General features: G+C 27.8%; 1 protein-coding gene across 1 annotated transcript in view; it reads right to left on the reverse strand.

Moving 5' to 3' along the window:
- Positions 1 to 3,615: 3,615 nt before the first annotated feature.
- The window catches only part of LOC101241763 (cilia- and flagella-associated protein 44), a 101,925-nt gene continuing 92,818 nt past the window's right edge, over positions 3,616 to 12,722 (reverse strand). The window contains exons 33-38 of the mRNA XM_065788459.1: positions 12,340 to 12,516; positions 6,496 to 6,692; positions 4,781 to 4,838; positions 4,404 to 4,571; positions 4,199 to 4,333; positions 3,616 to 3,925 (exon numbers count right to left, since the gene is read on the reverse strand). Coding sequence (XP_065644531.1) covers positions 3,752 to 3,925; positions 4,199 to 4,333; positions 4,404 to 4,571; positions 4,781 to 4,838; positions 6,496 to 6,692; positions 12,340 to 12,516 — 909 coding nt within the window. The 3' untranslated portion in view covers positions 3,616 to 3,751. The remainder of the gene's footprint in view (positions 3,926 to 4,198; positions 4,334 to 4,403; positions 4,572 to 4,780; positions 4,839 to 6,495; positions 6,693 to 12,339; positions 12,517 to 12,722) is intronic.

Raw genomic sequence — 12,722 nt, forward strand, 5'->3', positions numbered from 1 at the left:
GTCTCTTGTCTTATAAACAGACGTTCTCGTTTCCTTAGCAAGGACACCAAATTCTCTTAGCATTGAACCAGCCAAACACGAATCCTGTTTGGACAGGCCAAGCCTCCTTACAAACAAGTTTAGCTGTCTCTGGCTGATAGACTTCGGCTCGTCGTTAGACAGCCAATCATCATCTTCGTCGCTCTTCTTCATGTTCGGCATATCATCATCATCACTTAAAATAACATCGAGAAGATCAGAAGAAAACACAGGAGGCTCTACTCCCTCATCATATGCTCTTGGGTTTATCGCTGATGGTAAGTCAGGGTAAATTATGCTGTTAGCTGTCCTTCTGGAAAATTGCGCCGTGTTTGTCAAACAAAAATAGCAATCAGTTACATGATCTTTTTGGTCGCGCCACGACATAGGTGTGGAAAAAGGCATTCTTTTCAATTTACCCTTAGACCACAGGGACAGGTTAGACAGACATCTAACTCAGATCTTATGGGGGGGCAAAAACCTTGTCCTTATCTCCTAGTTTCATCTTGAAATAAGCATAATACAGGGTCTTAACTCGAGGTGTAATGGAACGCTTATCTCCTTTAAACATAAACCTCCCGCAAATGTAACAGAACTTGTTAGGATCGTTATAGCACTTCCGTCTCGGAGACATTCCAAAGAATCTGAAATAGCAAAAATAGTTATAAAATAATAAGAGTTATAATTCATCAAAACTGAAACTTAACATTTGTTCACAAGAATTAAACGGTGGATGAAGAATTAGATAAATCGCCAAAAATAAATTGGTTCATTACAACAGTTAGAATTATCACTATTTTCACAAATTTGTTCTTCAGCCCAAGTAATAAAAATGTTAAGTGATAATACATGATAATTACTTTAATATCAAGTCAAATAAATGTATTTGTCCTATACATTCATTAGAGTAAAAGCATTATAGAAATTAAAGCCATCGACTTTTCTTAGTATAAAGTATATGAAAAATGGAGAATAAAAATTTCCATTTAAAAAAAAAAATGGTTCGAACTAGACTATCAAAACTATACTTTTTCTTTCATCATTCATTAAGTACTAAATGTTTTCGTTACAGTTTCTCTTGTATAAAAATTCATGCCTGGTAGTGTATTTGGTCCTGGGTATGCAATACTATATTCAGCATATTTATTGAAGTTTTGAGGCATTTTATATGAGTTACTAATATTTGCTCTTAGATAACAGTTTTCATTTATGTTTATTTCAAAGTTGTTATTAAAGTTTGGAGGAGAGAGATTATTATTGAATCGATACATTAAAATTAAATGCTGATGGATATTTATTTCAAAACATCCATTATTTTTATATCTTTCATTATAGGTTTGGCGTGTTCACGTTTATATTTAGAGTAAATGATTCTGCTGGCATGTTTTGTAGACTATAATTTTTTTTAAGTTTTGATGTATGCGAACTCACCCATGTTATGTTTGCATAGCTGATAAAGCAATGAATCGTCCAAAATATATTAGTTTGAGACTTTGTTTATTGATATGTGAGCGCGATACATCATATTAGTGATTTTAGATTGAATATATCTTATTTTAGGAAGCCAGGATAAATTCTCATCAACAAAAAATAATGTTAATACACGTTCAATTTTTATCTCTTGGTTGATTCAAGCTCTTTGGCAAACAACTTTTTCACTATATTATTCGTAACTTCCTATTCTTTCTCACCACTACTTTTAATAAACAAGACCAAAACAACATCAAAACACTCTTGCTCGTTTTTCGATACTCACTCTTTGCTTTCAAAAAGCTAATCATTATTTTTTAAGATTTTGTGCAATTTTAGGGACCATCAGAAGTCTGCTGGTGCAAAATTATAAATAGCGAAAAAGTACACAAATGTTGGTTGAATTTAAAGCTTTAATATATTTTTTTTAATATACGATTTGTTTATATACAATATGCAAATTATAAATAATAATCTAATCATATAAACCAGAAAACCATTTTTTAAAGTGTTAAAGTGATTGCAGCAAACCCTAATTAAAATAATTCATTGAGAGAGAAAGAGAGTTGCAGATAAAATTGAGAAAAACATTTTTTTCTTAAAAAAAAAAAAAGACCAGCCTCCTCTACTGTAGTACACCCTTTCATAAAATACTTTATAAAAATTTATACGATATTTATAAGTTTCAAAACTTATTTATGTTGATATAAACTCTTGTTATTTTTTTAATTCTAAGAATAAACATTCCCTAATATCCCTAAGTATAAACATTCCCTAATATCCCTAAGTATAAACATTCCCTAATATCTCTAAGTATAAACATTCCCTAATATCCCTAAGTATAAACATTCCCTAATATCCCTAAGTATAAACATTCCCTAATATCTCTAAGTATAAACATTCCCTAATATCTCTAAGTATAAACATTCCCTAATATCCCTAAGTATAAGAATTCCCTAATATCCCTAAGTATAAACATTCCCTAATATCCCTAAGTATAAACATTCCCTAGTATCCCTAAGTATAAACATTCAAATATGAAAAATAAGTTCGATAAAATAATCAAAACAAGCTGATAAAATTCACTACTTCCTCACTATTTAGCTCATTTCAAAAGTGTTTGCAAAAGAGATATGTATGAAAGGTTATAAAGTCCATATGTTTTATGAAATTTATGAAAAATTAAACATAGTTTTATGTTGCTACGCATTTGCTAAAAGCTTCTTTTTGAGATAGTATTCATAAATTAACATTTTCTGTCACAAAATTATCTATAAACATAGTAACCTATAAATTTTAGGAACCTACAATCTATTTTTCAAATTTGAAGACAAATTTTTTAGGCTTAAACCACCTTAAAATTTTATACTACAAAACAAGCTTCAAAACGTTTGATTTCTCAAAGAGTTTTTAGCTTTAGTTTCTTTTAAAGGATTTGTAGAAAAATTTGAGTTAACTTTGTAACATTAAATTTCGAAATTGACTAAAATAAAAAATAAAAATCAAACAAGGAAATTGTGATGTATTTAATACTTAAGCTTTATTAACTAGTAAATTTATTTAACTGTATGGATGAAAAAAATGCGGAGATGGATGAAAAATGGATAAAAAAAATGCAATAAAAAAAAAAAATGGATTAAAAAAAAAAAAAAAAATGCGGATATGTTTTATTTTGATAAATTATGTTATTTTAAGCAAAATAAAAACAACAGGATAATTTAGTTAAATTTGTTCTGCGTGATCAAAACAGATCAAAAAGAGAGACTTTTATATATAATTTTAATGTAATTTAACTTTTAAATCATACCAGCAACTCATTGTAATTGATTTTGCGCCGTACATATTTGAAAAGCGCAAACCTTGGTGAAAGAATTAAACGGGTACTCAAACCTTGGTGAAAGAATTAAACAGGTACTCAAACCTTGGTGAAAGAATTAAACAGGTACTCAAACCTTGGTGAAAGAATTAAACAAAGAAAATTAAACTTGTTTAAAAAATATCAGATTAATTTTAAACATAAATGTTATATTTAAATTTAAGTAAAATTAATTAGCCTATACCGTTTATTATACTTTAATAACTAAAAACATTAATAGAAAATTATAAACATATTTACATTACATTCCATATATTAAAAAAATTCTTGCTATTGAATATTTATTATATATTATATTAACTATGTACTTTATATTAATACATAACTATACTTTTTAAATCTTTAAAAAATAAATTCTCACAAAAAAAACAAATATTTCTTTTAATATTAAACTTCTACGTTTGATTCAAAGCGACTGGAAACAACTTTTCCACCCTTTTGAGACAAGGTATGAATTTCTTTTTTCAGAAGATCGATTTCACGAGCCTGGAATCGAGCCTGTTGAACAAATTTATTGCGTTCTTTTGCTTCTGATTTTTCGTTTCCCCGAAAGAGAGCACCCTAAATACAAACATTAAAAAATTCAGTTATTTGAGAATCAATCATATACATGATTTAAATCTTTTATTGACTTCAAGAGGACATCGTGAAAATAAACCAATAACAATACAAATCCACTTTATAATTAAGAATAGTTATAACATAATTATGAATAATTACAACATAATTATAATAATTATATATTATTACATAACTAACATAACATGCATAAACTAACAATGTTGAAAAAACAACAAAACGACTTAAATAAAACAAAATCAACATAAAACATACAAGTCTCTTTTGCTTATTGTCTAGTTGTTGTTCCAATGTCCGTTGTTCTTGAAGAAGACTAGTATACATATCGATATACTTTGTGTTTTCGCAAATATGTTTCTTTAACTCAGATCGGTAGCTCTCTATGTGCTTCTACAACAAAATTAATTCTATTAATTATCATACTTTTTTCATTAAAAAAAAAAATTATACGATCACTTACATTCCATTCATAAATTTCTTTTGAGTACTGCATTTTCTGTTTTTTAAGTTTTTCTTTTAATTCCTCCGCCGCCCTGTTAACTGATACCAATTCTAATTTAGATAAGTCAACTAAACGACCAAATTTTAACATCTGCATTTGTTGCACTTTTTCTTCCAAGTTCTGAATCTAAAGAAATTTATTTTCGGCAGGTATGGTAGCTGCATGTGATTAACTTAAAGTTTGTCAGGACCGAACAAAGTTTTTACAGCAACTCAGAAAAAATCTTACATGTGGCTTTCACACCACCTTAAAACTTGCGAGTTGTGCAACTGCCTACTAACTCCTCCCCTTTAATTAAACCCTTACACGCAGAAAAAAATTAATTCTTAAATTACCTTATTTTTTAAATCTTTTCTCTCTCTGATCATCTGAGCATGCTGTTTCTTCCGCTCTCTGATTTCAATTAAAAAAAAAAAAAACTAGTAACTTTGACAATTTTTTATTATGAAAAATTTTAAAATCTGAACTGATTCTAAAGCTACTGCTTATTGCAGTTGCTGCAACAAGCTGCTTGTTGAATATTACAGACTTAAGCGTTTTTTTTATTTAACCTTCCTAAGGTGGAGGGGCTGCAAAAATCGAGAAGGCTACTCACTTTTTAAATTGTTGTCACAACCCTCTGTCACACAAATTTCGAGCATCAAATAAATCAAAATAAAATCTGTGCAAAACCTTCATCGTTGAATTAACATTAAAGTTAACATAATCAATTTGAATAAATAAAGAAAAAAAGTTAAATTGATAATAGGCTAGATGAAATTATTTGTGTACAAAATGATAGAAAGGCTATTAGTCATCCATCAATTCACACAATTTTTGACTATTTTTGATCCCCACCCCTTTCATTACAACATCGTAACTCTTTAGTAACAAGTCCTGTACGAGTCATTACAAAACCACTACCCCCTCCTCTAGAACATTTATGGACATTTATGAACAGCCCCTTAGACAAATTGAAAATAACCCGTGGTGAAATGAAAAAGATAAGCTTAATTAATATGGAATTTATCATCCACAAAATGTTGTTAGGCAAGTTGAAGATAATTTAAATAAGAAAATGTGGTTACACAATTTGAAAATAACTGTTGAAGAAATGAAAGAAAAAGAAAAGAGATAAACTAATCAACTACAAAATGCTGTTAGATAAGATGCTGTTAGATAAGAGAGAATCCATTATATAGCAAAAAGTAATAATATTCCATAATATAACTATTAAGAGAAATGAATCAAATTACTATAATTGTGGTGCTAAAAAACTTCCAGATGAAACACATTTTTTATGTTGCCATAATAGGAAGGTAGGATGTTCTATAAAGGAAGGTAGTTTTAGTTTTTAATCTCGGGCCAGAGCATGATATTTTATTAACATGTAGTCAAAAGATATTTATGATCCAGATTGGTTATCCCTACTATAGGCATCGTGATAATGACTTGGTTGTCAATATTAGAGACATCAATGTTGAAACTCTTGAGCGGTACCTTATAATTTATAAAAATTTAGTTTGGTTGTTTAGTTAACTGATAATCATTGTTGCAACTGTTTAGTTAGTGATAATTATCAAGATAAAAATCTAGCAAGCTAAATTTTAAATACTCTATATTTTTTACAACAATAAGTAGAAAGTTTTATGTTTTAGGTTAAATAGTATTTTACATAAAATTAAATTAAATTATTTTATATAATTTTAAATAATTTATCTAATTTTAAATTATTTATATAAATTAAAAGTATTTTATAAAAAACTAAATTAAATTTATGACTTAATATAAGTTAAAATTTTTTAACGCATCAAGAACTTTGAGTCATTAGAGGCATCAGTTATTTAATTTATCTATTATGTAGTCTTAAGCAATTGCTTTTAATGTTTTTTAAGATTCAAAATTTCATTACTTTAATAAGTTGTACTGCTGTACTTCCGGGGACATGGTATTTTTGACTTCTTACCTCTTACTTAAGAAACAAACATGTCACCCTAGCACGGCTATCGCACATGTTATGGTAGAAAAATTTTATCTAATGTATAAAAAATATATAATAAAAAAAACTAACTTAAATATTTGCTTTTCCTTGTTTTTCTCTTTATCCAGTTCTTTGATACGAGTCTCTAATCTATTTAAATTTTCTTGTTTAAATACTAAACACTGTGAAAGATCCTGTGGAAGCTTTTTATTCACAACATATTGGATCTGATCAAGTTTAAGAGTCACCACAACATCAAGCTCATTTAGTTTTTGCTGCTTTTCACGCTAAAATAAATTATTATATCATTTATTAAACATAAATATTAGGCGTCTAAATGACTTAGGCAACTCTAATTCTTACCAACTCAAATTATTTACATACCAAGTAGATACTTTTTTGTGGTGTATTGATTTTTTTGTTTTTTTCATTGCTGAAAGACCACTGGATTAAAAAAAAACAACTTTTTATTTAGATTTAAAAGTACTCCAGGAAGAGCTAATGGTCCTGTCACAGAACATCACGGAATAGTATTTTTATAAAAGTGTTTCCAGCTGTTCTCTCAGCTGTTCTCACTAATGTCAACTACTAATTAAAAATTCAACTTCAGTCAAAACTGAAATTAATACTGAAACCAATGTCTTTTTAATTTTTGCTGTAATATTAATTTAAGCCTAAAATTCAGCTTGAAATGTAGCTAAAAGTCAAAATTAATAATAATTAATAACTAAAATTAACCTTTAACTATATAAAATTAATGTGAGACATTACCATATAAAGATGTTATTATTTTTTATAGCCAATACTGAAAATTGTAAAAGCTAATTTTCTTGTTTAATGTTTTCATTACATAACAAACTTTGTAACAATAAAAATTATCCTAAATAATTTTAATTGATTTAAAAAAAAAAACATAGAGGTACAAAAAAAATATTAGTCTAAAACAAATAGCTGATGGAAAAAATTTTTTTCAGTTTCAATTCCTATAATTATTAAAATCCTACTCTTTCTAGACTACAGGACTAATAAAGCTTGAACACATGAAAACATAAAACAACTCTTTATCAAAATTTACAAGTACTCCCTAACATCACCACAATATTCACAAGTACTCCCTAACATCACCATAATATTCACAAGTACTCCCTAACATCACCATAATATTCACAAGTACTCGCTAACATCACCACAATATTCACAATACTCTCTAACACCTCCACAATAAATCAAAGCATCTCGACTTCTTATGATACAATCATACCCACATACACAAAACAAATCTCTTAACAACAAATATAACTTACATTCTAACTTATTCCAACTTTAAAATTGAGGACGTGTCAAGCATTCTTTTTAAAAAACTAATATACAAATCTCCGCCCCCCCCCCCCCATCCCCTCGGATTTTAACTAAAATATCTAATAACACAAAAAAAAGATGTTTTATCAATAAAGTAAATATTTCCAACTTGAGTTGATTGTGAGTTGAAAATCTCTTAGTGTACCATAGAGGGAAAAAAAACTTTTACATGCCCTACCATTATACTAATTGATGTGACAATTTTGAAAATAATCATTAAAATTTTGGAACATAAAAAATAAATAACAAGAATAAGAAAGGGTTTAATGAAGGAGAATATTCTGAGAGCTTAGAATAAGCAAACCAAGTCATTTAGGGTAATGAGAGGGTAAAACAAGACACTTGAACACTAATTTATGTAATACAAAATATGTTGTAAGACCTCAGTAATTTGGTCTCCGTCCTGATGCCAACATCCAAAAGATTTATAAATCAACAATATAATTTGTGATATAATAATCACCAATCACATAAGCAATATATCACTGGTATTTTGAAGCAAATAATAATGAGTTATACATTTCAAAAATCAAGTCATCTTCTCTTTTTTTGCAGCCTTACTTCATAATCCATTACAAACATTCTTAGTCTTGAACAATAAAATTTTTTATCTTTTTTACACTTTCCTAATGCCCTTTTATTTTCTGTTTTTTGTTCTTTTAATTTTGAAAGAAAAAAATTTGATGAGGTTTAAACTTCCCAAAATAAAAGATTACAGAATATAATGAAGTTTACAGAATGTAACAGAATTGTGCTTTAACCTATAAACACAATTTATAGTCAATCTATAAACATTATTTAATAAAGGCATTATATAAAAACATTATACAAAAACCCCATTATCTTTAAATAATATTTTCTTTCTTAGTAAAAGGTCTTGGTGTCCTTTTGAAAATTTATTTAGAAAATCTCTTCCTGCAACACCATTAATTTTATTAAATGGGTGAACTATGTTGTATTTTTTCACATATTGGAGTAGTTTGTTAAATATCATACAAACATTTCCATACTAACAATAATTTTTTTGATAATTATAATAATGACTGTTTTTTTTATATTGAATTTTACCTCCAATAAATTAAAGATTAAAATTAAGGAAAGTTTGTTCATTGAATGGAAAATTCCAGATATGAACAAACAGTTAAACCATTATAAGATATCTCTTTTCACATAATAGTTACCATTTTATAAGTCGTTAACCTTTTGTTAAATAATTTAATATCTTTTTTGGTGTAATTTTTGCTATTTTGTTGTAATTAATAAAAAATTGTAATTTATATTTTATTACCTTAGAATATTTGTATATAAAATTAAATTAGTTTTATAAACTAAACTGAAGATGACTATAAATTAGTTGAAACATGTATTACTGTTTTATTTGTTAAAAAATGTGGTTTTTAAACATTCTGCAATCAGAGAGGGCAATGTCTGGTGAATACAGTGGGTGGAGTAGGATTTCCTATTTAAGGATCGCCAGGTAGTTTTTTACAACATTTACAACATGGGGTTGTGCATTATCATGTTGAAGAATAACCTTGTCACGTCTTTCCATAAATTACAGCCTTTTATCCTTCGATGCTCGACTCTGCTTGATCAATTATTCTTGGTAATGGTCTACTGTAATAGTCCCGTTTGGTTTAAGCAGCTCATAGTATAATACTGCAAGCTGATCCCACCAGATACAGAGCATGAGCGTGGAACCATGAATATTTGCTTTTGCTGCCAATGTTGTTGGCTTTCTGGGCTTGACCTCTTCTTTTTTGCATTTAGGGTTGTTGTACCGTATCCACTGTTTATCACCAGTAACAATTCCATGCAGAAAATCTCTTTTTTTTGTTGTATGAGCATCTGTTTGCAGTTAAAAAATAGTCTTTAAATGACACTCAATTTTAACTCATATGGCACCCAATTTCTTTGCTTTTGAACCATTCCCAGTTGTTTCAAGTTCAAAAAAGATCAATCAACAGTTTCAAGTGCCTAATTTGAAAATGTTTATTGATTGACTCCCAATGTTTCCACAAGCTCTTCCTGTGTCTATCTTCATCTTCATCAAGTAATCTTCATCAGTATCTTCAAACTTTTTCTCAGTACCAGGATGTACTTTATCTTCAAGGTCAAAATCACCACCCTGGAGTTGTTCAAACCATCTTCTGCATGTTTGTTCTGAAGAGCATTGTTGCCATATGTTTTCACTAATATTCTATGTGCCTCATGTTTTCACTAATATTCTTCGTGGAAGTAATATAAAAGAACTCCTTGCAAAAACGGTTTTGTAGACACGAACTCAGCCATATTTAAAATTTTGGATAAAAATATCCTTACATTCCGGCAGTTGAAATTGGATTGATGTTTTTAGCCTGGGGTTTTAGCTTTCAGGTCAAATTTATTTAAGCCTGATAGGATATATACCTGCCGAATTATGAGTCTCACTACAAAATGCTCAAGCATTGCTTGTCCAATTAAAAACTTTTTAGTTGGTTAAAAAACAATGATAATTAGGAAGTCGAAAATATAAAAACAACTCTAACAAAGGACCAATAATAACTTAAAAGCATACACTTTGGAGATTTTGTAAGCCTTTTATATTTAAGAAGATGCCATGGACAGCATAGAGACTAAATTGTAAAAATATAATGATAGAATAAAACAAAAATAACTATTTTTGTTTTATTCTATCATTAACAGTTTATTACTTTTATCTGGGCCACTGATAAAAAAAATTATAACAACACTTCATATAGAAAAGGATAAAAAGATTTTTCTTCATTTCTTTTATTTTACAGTCACTTGTGATATTTTTTTAATACAAAATGATTTTAGAACACAACTGCATTTTTAAAAAACTTTAAACAATAAATTATGGGGCTGGCATCATGATAAATGTCTCATTTGCCAATTGCCTAATTATGCCTTGCATTACCCTATTTGAGTTTATTGTGTAGTTAAAAATATATATAAACGGTTGTTTTGTTTTACCTATAACTTATAAAAACTTTTTGTTGTTAAAAAAAGTCATATCTGCTTAATTCACTGTTGTCCAAATTGACCACCAGATTGAAACTTTTCCCACTCCTGATATTTTTGCGTTTAATTAATCATATTCATTAGTAAACATAATTTAAGTTGTCAAAAAAATCTGAACTAGTATGTACTTTCAAAATTAAAACTCCTAGTTTTTTGCTTTTTTTCTTCTTAGATTTTACTGAATTCAACCATTTTGGTAGTCAATATAAATTATTAACATATATTAATTTCATATACCTATATGATATAATAATACACATATAATAAATACATTTATAACACAAATGATATTTATGTTATCGACTGTTTAAATTAAAATTTACTATAGGAGTTTTGAGCTTTTTTCCATAATTTTTGTGTTTTGGGGTTCTTTTATAGTTCACATAAATTTTTCAGAATTTGTGATGAACAGATTCACCACATTGTTCTGCATAGTTACCTAAGCTAATATTATTGTATTCTACAAATATAAGAATTTGGCACATTAAAATAAGTATTTCCCACAAAACATTTAAATAATAGTCAAAAATATCTTTAATATATAGTTAGAGACTAAAAAATGAACTTTTTATTAAACAAACTGCACCAAGTACATAATTTGAAATCAGACACCATATTGGAAAAAGATAAATGCATTTGGAAAGCAGCCATATATAACTTATTTTGACTACCCTAACAGGTGACTTAATCAAAACTTTTTAAAAATTAAAAAAAAAAGCGAAAAATTAAAGGTTTAATATTAAAAATATGCACACTTAGCACATAGTTTAATTTAAATGTGTTTACTAATGCATATAATTAATTAAATGCAAAAATGTCAGAAGTGGGGAGAGTTTCAACCTGGCAAACCATGAATTATGTCAGTGAATGAAACTGAATGAAACTCAAGTGAATTATATCTTAATGGTGTCACTAGAACATCAATCAAACATGATATTAAAAAATATATATCCCTGTACCAACCCACAGACATTTTGTGAAATTTAAAAACTAAAAAGTAAAAGTAACACTGTCAAGATACTTAAAAAAATTATTCTAAAGATTCTAAAATAAAATACTATGACAAGAATTCTAAAATAAACTTCTATCTGCAAAGTAAAGATATTTTCAAGATCTTGCTTAATACTGATGCACCACTGAAGTGATGGAAACTGGACTTTTGCAATTAATTAAACCTATCCAAAGCAAATAAACATTGGAGTCACTATTGAAGTTACAAACTAGTTGATAATTAAAGTTCATTAACATTTTAGCACAATTTTTGGAACTGTGAAGTAAAACATGCTGTTTTAATGATTCAAAACTTGATACTTAAAACTATATGTAATTTTTATATTATTATATAACATATAAAAATAAATTTTAAAGTAACTTTATTTCTATTCTTATGCTGTCAATTCTTATTACTATTATTTTCATCTAGAAAAAAACTTTTCAACAAAGTTGACAAAACATTGCAAGAAAAAAAAAAAAAAAGATATATAAAATGTGATGACATGACAATTTTTTTTTTATTTTACATCAAAATATTTTCTATTGTATTAAAATTACCTGAAAACTTTCAAGATCCGTTCCAGCACTAATAAGAGCTGACTCAATCATTTTCTCCTTTTTTATTAATGCATCAAAATCTCTCTTCATTACATCATAACTTTTTTTTGCCTCTATTGAGATCTCCTCTAAATCCATTTTTCTTTCACGAAGTTCACAAACTTGATCAAAGATTGCCTAAAGAATTTTCAAAAAGATGTACATAATAAATCCCTGCCTATGACTACTTTAAGTCTTCAACCTTAATGCTTTAATAAGCCAATCATTGTTGAGCTCATCATAGAGGCAATATTTTTCTAAAATCTTATTACAAATAGATTCAGCTCACTCAGAATTGTTGCTTAAATTGTTAATTAACAGAATTGTTGCTTAAATTGTTAATT

This window comes from Hydra vulgaris, chromosome 01 (assembly GCF_038396675.1).
Source record: "Hydra vulgaris chromosome 01, alternate assembly HydraT2T_AEP".
Classification (NCBI taxonomy): domain Eukaryota; kingdom Metazoa; phylum Cnidaria; class Hydrozoa; order Anthoathecata; family Hydridae; genus Hydra; species Hydra vulgaris.